The 10671-nt window shown below is 39.5% G+C and overlaps 1 protein-coding gene across 4 annotated transcripts in view; it reads right to left on the minus strand.

The window, feature by feature from the left end:
• Positions 1 to 1050, minus strand: part of CDH8 (cadherin 8) — a 144584-nt gene extending 143534 nt beyond the window's left edge. For 2 of the 4 annotated variants that reach the window (XM_054389749.1, XM_054389748.1), the window contains exons 1-2: positions 969 to 1050; positions 613 to 875 (exon numbers count right to left, since the gene is read on the minus strand). In XM_054389749.1, coding sequence (XP_054245724.1) covers positions 613 to 875; positions 969 to 1050 — 345 coding nt within the window. Of the gene's footprint in view, positions 1 to 612; positions 876 to 968 lie in introns of those variants that run through there. The other 2 variants (XM_054389750.1, XM_054389751.1) reach the window with 2 other exon arrangements.
• Positions 1051 to 10671: the final 9621 nt, after the last annotated feature.

The following is a 10671-nucleotide window of genomic DNA, read 5'->3' on the forward strand; positions in this document are numbered from 1 at the left end:
CTGACTTTGGGAAGAAAATGATAAAATCTGTGGCAATGAGGTTATTTCATGTGTGTGCATATCAGGACACCCCCCATCCCCAAAGCACTACCTTGTAATTTGCTGTATAAACCACACTTGCCTTTGTGTTTTGGGGTTTTTGTTTTGTTTTTCTGTTTGTTTTTTTTTTTATTAGTTTTTAATATTCTCAGGGCATAAATCATTTTTGTCTAATCAGGCTAGAGACAGAAAACGATCTATAGGTGTAACAACCTTTTTGAATGAATGAATGAATATGAACATAGTACAAAAGGCTGCTTGGTTGAAAAGTTTCAGCTGACAGTGGTGATCAGCACCACCAAAGAAAGGATGTGTACATGCTTGTGTGTTTTTGACAAATGGAATATGTACAATTTTGTGGTAAATATCAAGCTAGCGAGCCAGGAAACCATACCCTTATGATGAGGTACACTTAAACCCTTTAAATGAGGTACATATAAAAGTATATTAGAGAAGAAGTTCAGAATAACAGAGCACCTCAGATATGAATTTCTTAGAAGAATCCAGCTGAGTGAAGACCTTCACATGCTATACATTTACATATTCAGAGAAAACAAAGAAATCTTGGCTTACCCGGCCAACTAGAATTGGTTCAGGTCCAGAAAATTCTTCCAATACAAACATTTGATTCCAAACCCAGCCTCTCTTAGAACGGTTCAAAACTCTTTGTTCTTCAGTTAGCCTTTTTAGTCCAGTACTGGATCCACTTGGCAGTACTTGGGATTGATTCATTGGAGCCATATAAATGGAAGGAAGGACAGTAATCCATAATATTACTAATGGAGTCCATGTATCCATAAGCATGTCCGTTAGTCTTTCTGGCATTGTACCACAAGCTATGCAAATCACCACCAAAATGAAATTATTATTTTGCTTTCCTCCAGACTGTAGCAATCCAATGCATCATGTAGCACAGAACACACACTTACAGCTCCTCCATGTGTTTACAACACAGTCAAGGCAAAAGCAGCTTAGACTATAAAAACATGATCCATTGAGTTTTCCAGTCATTCAAGATTCCTGGATGGGAAAAAGAAAATAAATACATAAATAAATGGTTAAATCAGTGGCTCAAGGGCTTAGAAAAGCATTCTGAAAGATCTTACTTTTATATAAACAAGCCACATTAGGTTTTAAATTTGTAGTGCATCATATCAATGATATCAAAGGGGTTATATAAATAAATTAAGTGATTCTGCAGATTCCTTCATTGTCTAAAATAGTGAAAGAGGACCCAGATAAATGATTACACAGTGAGGAAAACACTTTCCTTGCAGTCTATCTTAGGGTCTGAAGAAACTCCTTGTCTGTCTTGCTAGTCTGTACCTTTTATGTAGTCCACTATAAATACTTAGCATATCAAACAATAAAAGTCAAATGAAAGGATGCTGTTCCATACAGTCTTGCTCTCCTCCACAAGAAGTCAAAAATAAATTACTTCTCATAAGCATCCAAGGCTCCAGCAATACATTCTCATTTTAGTCATTATCTAGCTGCAGCAGCCCTGCTAAGTTCCCTGAAATCCATGATACCCAAAACAGGACTTAAGTAAGCTCATTTATGCACATCTGCACTACAGCACTCTCAGTCTCTCTCTCTCACTTTCAGAGAAAAGACAGAGTCAGATTTTATTTCAAAGACATTTTCCTTGATGGACACTTGGGAGCATTTTGTCTTTCTTTCCCCATCCAGCCTTTCAAGTATTAGAAGGCCATATCAGGTTTCATCTCAGCCTAAAAATTCCTTGAAAAGGACAAGCAAGTTAACAGAGTAGGGCTTGCTAATGCCACACTGATTGGCAAACCCTGAAACACAGCCATGGAACACTTAGAAAGATAGATGGGACATGGCTCAGGAAGCAGGGCTGCATTACAGCTGCTCTAATGAGGCTGGAGTTATGTAAAAAGATTCCCAATATATTTTCTTTGACTCATACCCAAACAATCTCATGAGAAATCACTATGTATAAGATAGTTACAAATGTCTACTTCTAAGCTTACACAAGAATGATCAGAGGACTGGCAGCCCTGCCAGATGAAGAAACGCTGAGAGAACTGGGTTTGTTCAGCCTTGAAAAGAGGAGGCTTGGGGGAGACCTTATTACCATGCACCAGTACAGAAAGGGTGGCTACTGGGAGGATGGAGAGTCCCTTTTTACAAGGAGTCCCATGGAAAGGACAAGGGGTGATGGAGACAAGTTACTCCTGGGCAGACTCAAATTCAGCTCCAAAGGAAAATTTTTTCCTCATGAGAACACTCAGCCATTGGAATCATCTCCCAAGGGAAGCAGTGGATTCCTCTACAGTGGACAGTTTTAAGACAGCTGGACAGAGTGCTGGACCATGTCATTTCAACTCCACTATCACCTGGACAGGTTGGACCAGATGATCCTTGTTGGACCAGATGATCCTTGTGGTCCCATCCAACCTGGCATTCTGTGAGTGTGTGATTCTGTGTCTTAATCTGGCTTTTTCCACTTTAAAATGAGCTCCTGGTGCTGCATATCTGAACTCTTGGGGCTTCAGGGTTTTGTTGTCAGAGGGGTGGACAGGATTGTTGGTGCATTTTTAGGTTCATATACACTCACAGAACAAAACATCTGAAAACATGAATATGACCAGTAAAAGCCAGTTGTTACTTTGAAAGCAAACAATGTAAAAAAGCAATTTGATTTTTTCCCTTTTTTTAAACTCCAGTAATTGCCAAAGCAACTGTGAAATCTGTTGCATGAAAATCTTAAACTGTGAGAAACTTGTCTTGTTAAAAGGGGAGCCGAGCTGTTACCAAGCTAAAACTCAATATCTCAAGTAGCATGCAAGAATGGTAAGCTAATAGTGCAGTGCTTTGACAATGCATCAAGAATGAGGTGAAGATCCATTACAGAAGGAACTGGGTGGCTGAGAAACATTGTTTAAGCCTCATTTCCAACTGAGATAGAAAGAAATAAATCAGAGAATACACTAAGATCTTGCGAAGAAACTTTGGGAAAAACGTGTGGGAAGCAAGAGGCTTTCAATCTCTTGGTGTTCTCTCAGTCCCAGAAAAGGGAAAAGAATGAGGAGAAAAACAGACTGTCAGGTCACCCTCTGAAAACCCTCTTCAGTCCAGGGAATTAAAGGGAGGTTACTGCTGCTGCTTTCTAGCCCATGTTAAAAAGATGGTGGTGGAAGGTATCAAAAGAGAGAAACAGCCAGACTTTCAATGAAAGCAGTTAAGTATGTCTGAGATCCTTGTGGGGGTGTGTGTGACAGAGATTTCTGATTTCTTCAGCTGAAGCACAGGAGAAATAGAACTACCATAAAACAGAGTAATAGACAAACAATAGCCAGGATTAAACTGGAAAGCAGGGGCATAACCTGAAAACCTGACTTCAGGGTCTTTTTCTCTAGCTGAGATTTCTTTTTATATGTATACAAAATTATTTTTGACTCAGAGGCCCACCAGAAGCAGAATAGTGTGTTGCACCTTTTTCCAAGAAAGCCTTAAAAAAAATCCCCAAGTGGGCCATGACATAATTTCTTCCTCCTCCAGTACACATTGGTATAGCTTTTCTCACTCAGAGGACTAAATAGTAATATAAAGCACTTTTCGTATTCAAACAGGTTTTTAAAAACAATTCTTAATTAATCTACACAGACTGCCTTCTGAAAGAGATAAAATAAGTGAGATAAAATGCTGTGATGCTCACAGAAACATTTTTGTTTGAAGAAAGAACAGGATATTTGTTTTTCAGGCTGCCACTCTGAATCCTTGGCAAGCATTAAGTTCATTTCAGTACATCCCTCCTCAGGTCCTCCCCCAGACTTGCTGCCTGTTACTCTTCACTTACTCCAATCAAATTTAGGTCCTATCTACTAGCACCAGTGCATAGCATTCACTGTGACTAGACCATCCTCACAGTAGCTCCATATTCAGCAATACCTTAAGGCAAACAAGAGTCAAAAGCACACCAAAAGTATTAGTAATACAAGTACCCTGTCATTAAACCTTACTCATTGAAATAAGCAGAGTTAGACAAGCTCAACGAGCACAAAACTGTGAGATCCACCAAGTGCTGGCATGAAAGTCAGACAAGTGTTAGGCAGGACAGGGTGAAGAAAAAAAAGATCTTCTGGGGCTTTTGAATCTATCAGTGCACTGCAGAGGAATATCATCAGGGTGTAGAGGAGAGCTGTATAAACTTCCCTACAGTTCAACTCTGAGCTTTATTTGAGAAACAGACTCTCCTTTGGGATTGACTGCTCTATCAATGAATCGTGGCATTTACTTTCTGCAACGCGTGGAGACTGTACTGTCCCCAAAATTCATCAAAAATTTGGAAATGAAATTTCTTCTCCATTCCTGGGAGCCAAATACCACATACATAGTTGGGAGCAGATGGTAGACACTATTAAGTATTTGGTCCTGCAATTTTAGTCCAGGATAACACCAAGGGGGGGAAAGAAAAAAAAAAAAAGCCTGGTATTTAAATCATACTCCTCTAGATTAGATGTGTAGAAGGAGCTGATATGGTTGCTGAATCAAGCTGCTATGACCACATTAAAAAGCCAAATGTAAGGGGAAATCTGGCAGTGAGTGAAGACACCAAGTGAGGCAGAGCAGCATTTTCTTTCCTTATATTATAGCAGGGTCTAAAGAAGTGGCGAGTATTGAATGGCAGCAAAAATTATTACAGTGAGGCTAGAACTACCTTTTGCTAGGCAACCAAAAAGGACAAGCACATGTGCCTTGACAAGTATATTTCCACCCTCATAAAGATTTTGTTAAAGTTAGTAAAAGCTTATTTTTTTTCTTTGAATTTCCACATATTCAAGTGGCCTTGGGGGTGTTCAACACAACTTCACTGTTCTTCGAAGTGGTTTCCTTGGATAAAGTACGCTACAAACAACTACAGAAAACTCTAATCCAGCAAAAGCTGTTTACAAAACAGCTTTGCTTCCTCACTCATCCCTGAGAGGGGAAAGTGATAGTTGAAATACAAATAATTTCCTTAATGTAACAGACAGACAAAAGAACATGTGGCACTATGTCAGGAGAGCAGGAGTTCAGTAAGTGTCTTATGTTTCCGAAACATAGAACTGTATCCATAAATTTGGTTCTCCATGCACAACCGACAGAGAATTACAGCTAGAACTGAGTGGTTTGTTCTCCACTTACTGTATGTGCTGATATAGTTTTAGAAAAATATTACTCTGTTAATCATAGAATGGCTTAGATTGGAAGGGACCTTAGAGATCATCTATTCCAATCCCTCTGCCAGGGGCAGGGGAAGCCTCTCAACTATCCTCGGCTGTTCAAGGCTTCATCCAACCTGGCCTTGAACACCCTAGAGAGGAGGCATCCACAACCTCCCTGGGCAACCCTTTCCAGAGTCTCACCACCTCCATACTGAAGAACTTCTTGCTAAGATCCAGTCTAAACCTGCCTCAGCTTCAAACCATTCCCCCTTGTCCTATTGCTAGACACCATTAGGAAAAGTCCCTCTCGAGCCTTCCTGTAGGATCCCTTCAGGTATTGGAAAGCAGCTCTAAGGTCCCCTCAGGAGTCTTCTGCTCTCTAGGCTGAACAATGCCAGCCCTCTCAGCCTATCCTCGCAGAAGAGATGCTCCAGCCCTTGGATCATCTTTGTGGCCTCCTCTGGATTCAGTCCAACAGCTCTGTGTCCTTCTTATTCTGGGGACACCAGAACTGGATGCAGTATTCGAGGTGGGGTCTCACCAGAGCAGAGTAAAGAGTCAGAATCACCTCATGACCTGCTGGCCACACTCCTCTTGATGTAGCCTAGGACACAATTTGCCTTCTGGGCTTCATAAGCGCCCTGCCAGCTCATGTTGAGCTTCTCATCCATCAATACACCCAAGTCTGTTTCTTCAGAGCATCTTGGAGCACTGCTTGTCCATCTCTCAGCCATAGAGTGCATAGGTTTCATAAAGCGCAACACAGAAAGTGATTGCAACAAAGCAGAATTTGATCACCTAACACTAGAACATAACTAGCACAGCAATTTCACAAATTAATGTAATATACACTGCAGCCTCTTTTGGAACTAAAATCTCTGGAGGCTACTTGTATGAGTTAGCTGTCTGCCTTAAGTTAGAGGCATGGATGAGAGCAAACAGCTGTAGTTGGTATACTGACTGATAGCAGTGGGGGAAAGGTTTATGGTGGTGAGCATCTCTGGCATAAGTAATTGCACTGCAATTATTTTAGAATCATCATGTAGCTTTAAAAGGTGAACCTTGGAATGCAGCAGATTTGTTAAAAATATTAATAAAGTTAATAAAAGTAGATTAAAATATAAAGTTCTTATTGAAAAAGAAGTAAAGTAAGATCATAAAAAGCTTTAAAAAAATCAATTTATTCCTAGGTTTCAAACCAGAGAATATCTGTCTGGTCAAGTAAACCACTTTATTACAAGGCTAGTGCATTGATTTACATCATGATCTTAGTTTAAAAGATTTTAGAGCCTCTTGTGTTTCTTCACATAAGAGATATGGAGAATTGCCTTTAGCATTGCAACAAAGCTTTTTCCTTTATTTCATCCTGCATTTACCTTCTCATTCTTAGCAATGATATGCAACAGCTAAGCCCTTTGACCTCACTATTTCATCAGGGTGGATTTTACCAATTCCTAAACAACTGTTATTAAGATTTAAAAAAAAAAAAAAAAAGTACTGATTTATTAAAATAAGTTACACTAGATATGTCAGACAAAATTTGGTGAACTTGGCCTAAAGCAGGTGGGTTTGTTGGGGATTTTTTGGTCAAGTTTTCAGAATCTTTTATATTTTGTACATCAAATGACCCCTTCAGCATGCAAACTGCCACAACATGAGGAGGTAAACAATACACAAAGGCAATGGAGTTCTAGCAAAAATGTTTTAGATCTCTTTATGCATAATCTCCTCTTGGATGTTAATTTAATATAAGCAAGTCTGCATTACAATACAAGCAGCCTCGAATAATTGATGAGAGGTGTTCATTTACTGATCACCCAGAATCCCAGCTACTGCTGTGTGACAGCAGGCAGATCTGTGCATTCTGCATGTTTCCTTTGGAGCCTCCAAATTCCATCTGACCCACTTGGGTTTTTGTGTCTAGGAGGATGAATTTAATTTAATTTCTACCAGAAATAAGGAACCTTATTCCTGCAAAACAGAGCCACAGGCAATAATTTTAATATAGGTTGGGAGTATAAAAGAGGAAGGTTAATCAGGTGTCCTTGACAAAAATTTACATCTTGTGACTCCTTTTATCTGAAATTCATTAACCAACACTAGAGTTTCTCTTTACACGATCACAGGTTTCTCACAGCTCAGGATCTGGTGTTGGATTTCCCCCGTCAAGAGATCTGCAAACTCAGGATCCATTTTGACAGCCTGTACACTGCTCTAGGTATTATGTTTAAGTTTTAGTGTTTCTTTTATTAACATCCAGGCAAATTCCTTCTTACTGTTCAAATTACTACCTTTTCTCTTTATTATTATTATTTTCCTCCTCACTTCTGGCCATTTCTCTCCTTCCTGAGTTTTTGTGTCCACAGTAGGTAGAGTACCTTTTGAGGATTTTTTTGGTTGGTTGGTTTTTGTTTTTGTTCTGGTTTGGGTTTTAGATTTTTTTTTGTGGGTTTTGTTTGTTTGTTTTTGTGGGTTGGTTGTTTGGTTTTGGGTTGTTTTTTGTTTTGGTGGTTTGGTTTTTTTTGTTTGTTTGTTTTTTTTTTTCTTCACACTGTTCTTCCTCTTCCTTAAGCTCTTTAGGTTTACTTTTACTCCTGCAAGTATTGGCTCCACTGCCACTTATGCTTCCTAGTCCTATTTCTCAAGGATTCAGACAGGGTGCTTTTCCATCAATAGCAGCAACATGATGCAAAGCCTTCCCACCGTGGAAAGCACAATTATCTTTCCTTCATTGATCCTCTTCTGGCAGCACAATAGAGCTTTAAGTTTTCAATAGTAAAACCATAAGTCCTTAGTATTCCTTTGCCTCACTTGTAGAAATAATTCATAAGGGAAGTGTGGTGAGGGTTTTAATTTGCCATTAAAGCAGAAGAAACCCAAAGTCCATCAGAAGAGAACTATCAAGACACCATAACCAACAAATAATCCTGCCATCCCTGCCCATATAACTTTGCTACATACACAGTTTCAGCACATACCCATTATACTGTACCTGAAGTTGATTTTAAATTATCTTGGCCAAGGCAGCATCCTCATCTTTCTGCTGCAAAGGAATGAGTAGTGCTTGCCATAAATGATAACAATTCGTCTTCAGCGGATTACTCATTTGTGTAAAGATTACTCACATACCTCAAAAAAAAATCAGATTACTGTAAGAGAAGAGGGACTGAGGCTGTAATCAGGCACACTACCATGGCAGTAGCTAAGATCATGCTTACAGTGCCCAGTGCTAAGTGCCCTGGCTAGACTGCACTGCCTCTTATCTGCCAGCAGAACTGTGTGTGGAGTCACTCCCTAACCCAGATCTGTCAAAATGATCTTGTTAACTTAAACGCTTTTAATAGTAAGGTGTTTTTTAAACCAAATCATTTTGACAGAGCTGGGTTAGGCCATTGCTCATGCTATTCTCCACCAAGAGCAATTTGAATTTAAAAGGTTCTTGTGCTGCCCCCGCAACATGCCAGCTGCATGCTCCCAAGAATTTTTTTCCATTCCCATTCCTCTCTTCACTGCAGTTCACTATCGTAACAGTGGTGCTATTTGCAAGGCAACACCACAAACCACATCAGTGAAATGTAGTCTTAAACAAATGGCACCAAAAACCGTTTCAAGAAGTCTTTCCCTTCAAGTTTATAACCCAAAGGATTGCACTGACTCAGTTTACAGCACGGCTGCACGAAGCAGTTGCATCAGCACAACTACAGAGACCATAAACTACAGGACAGCCCCACAAAGTTTTGGAAACAGCTATACTGCCAAACAGCAGATGAAGTTTCACTATCTGCTTTAGTGAGCAGTCAGGCAAACAGTTGAATCAACAAAACTGAGTGGAGGATAACTTCTGGAAAAGAGAACAAGCAATTAGGGACAATGAAACTACTTCAATAAAATTCTGATGGACTCCTAGTAGATAAACATGGCAACCTGATGCAGCTCTGTTGATGGATGCTGGCAGATTTTAGGGATGGAAACCTCTCCTACCATCTCTGCTGCAGCAGTTAGACGTGCTGCTCCTGGATGTGCTGGTCCAAGAACAGGCTCCATCAGGAGGGGGACTCCTGGTGATCCTGACCTGAGTTGTGCTAGCTCTGCTACAGCAGCAAGCAGCACAGGCTTCAAGTATACTTTGTGCAGAGGTGTGGAGAGGAGCCTGCCAATACAAGTGCAAATCAATTGTCCAGGTTCATTTTGATGTATTGCATGTGACAATTTGCTTATGGCTGCTTGGAGAACCAAGGGGAGTTATCTAAAGAATTACTAATTTCAGCAACAATGGTAACAGACACCACCTCTCTCTTCCTCTGGGTCTTAGATATCCTGTCCTACACACACATATACACACAGAGTAATTTACTGTGCAAAGACATGCCACTGTATTTTTTAAGCTTACTCATGCATAGCTGGTTCTTATAGTTGAAGACATCTGAACAAATCATTATGTTAAGCGAGTTCTTAAGCTTGTGTCAAATGCAAAGGGACTGTTTTAAGCACACAGTTGATCAATCTTTGCATCAGACCTACAGCTGATGGAACCTATACCCTTGCACCAAGGAAATGTAGACATACACATGCAGCTACAGAAACACAGCAGTTTATCCAATATTGAGACATTGAATATTTATTGGGGGATTTATTCATCTAGCTATAAGATTATTATTAACAAGATAGGTTACTCCAGTTTTAGGGGTCTGTTTCAGAAGCAGAGGGAAGGAAGAGTTATGTTTTTAAGATAAATTCCTTTTCTTTACTTTCCTTAGGCTTTTGCTTTCACCAGGAAACACCATGACTGGTGTTCTGAGATAGAGATGAGGCTGCTAGAGGACATAGATCATTACACTACTTGAGTAATGCTTTGGGATAAAGAAAATGATATATTTCAATGTGATATACTTATCTTTAATTAAAGCAATATATTGTAACAAAAAGTCCATTATTCTGTGATTGCCTAACATGATACTTTATGATAGCTACACAAAGACTCTTTTATGTAAAGACTACCTAAATCTTTTTCAAGCTTTTTGGCAAATATTTAATTTTTTGAGTGGTTTGTTGTTTGTTTGGTTTGGTTTGATTTTTTTTTTTTTTGGAGGGGGGATGTTAAAGAACCCAAAAGAGTATCCTGGCCCTGAGGTGTCATGTCTATTGTTCAACATCTGTTGGAACCCACAGAATTTCTTATTTTGCCACTCTTCAATAGTAAAATCAATGTGGGCCAACTTTAAAGCTGCCACAGCTCTGATAAGTTGTACATAAAGCTGTCAGTCTTTCAGAAGTGTTCACCACTTTACAGAACCAGAGTGCATTAAAAAAAATACAAAAAACAACCCACCAACAAAAACACTTTCAAGTGTTTTGCTACCTCTTCAAGGCTATTTTTTTCTATTTTGTTATTACTTGTATTGTGCAATATTCAGGAATTCCAGCCATGAATCCACTATACTACACATTGTACAGT

This window comes from Indicator indicator, chromosome 19 (genome assembly GCF_027791375.1).
Source record: "Indicator indicator isolate 239-I01 chromosome 19, UM_Iind_1.1, whole genome shotgun sequence".
Taxonomy (NCBI): domain Eukaryota; kingdom Metazoa; phylum Chordata; class Aves; order Piciformes; family Indicatoridae; genus Indicator; species Indicator indicator.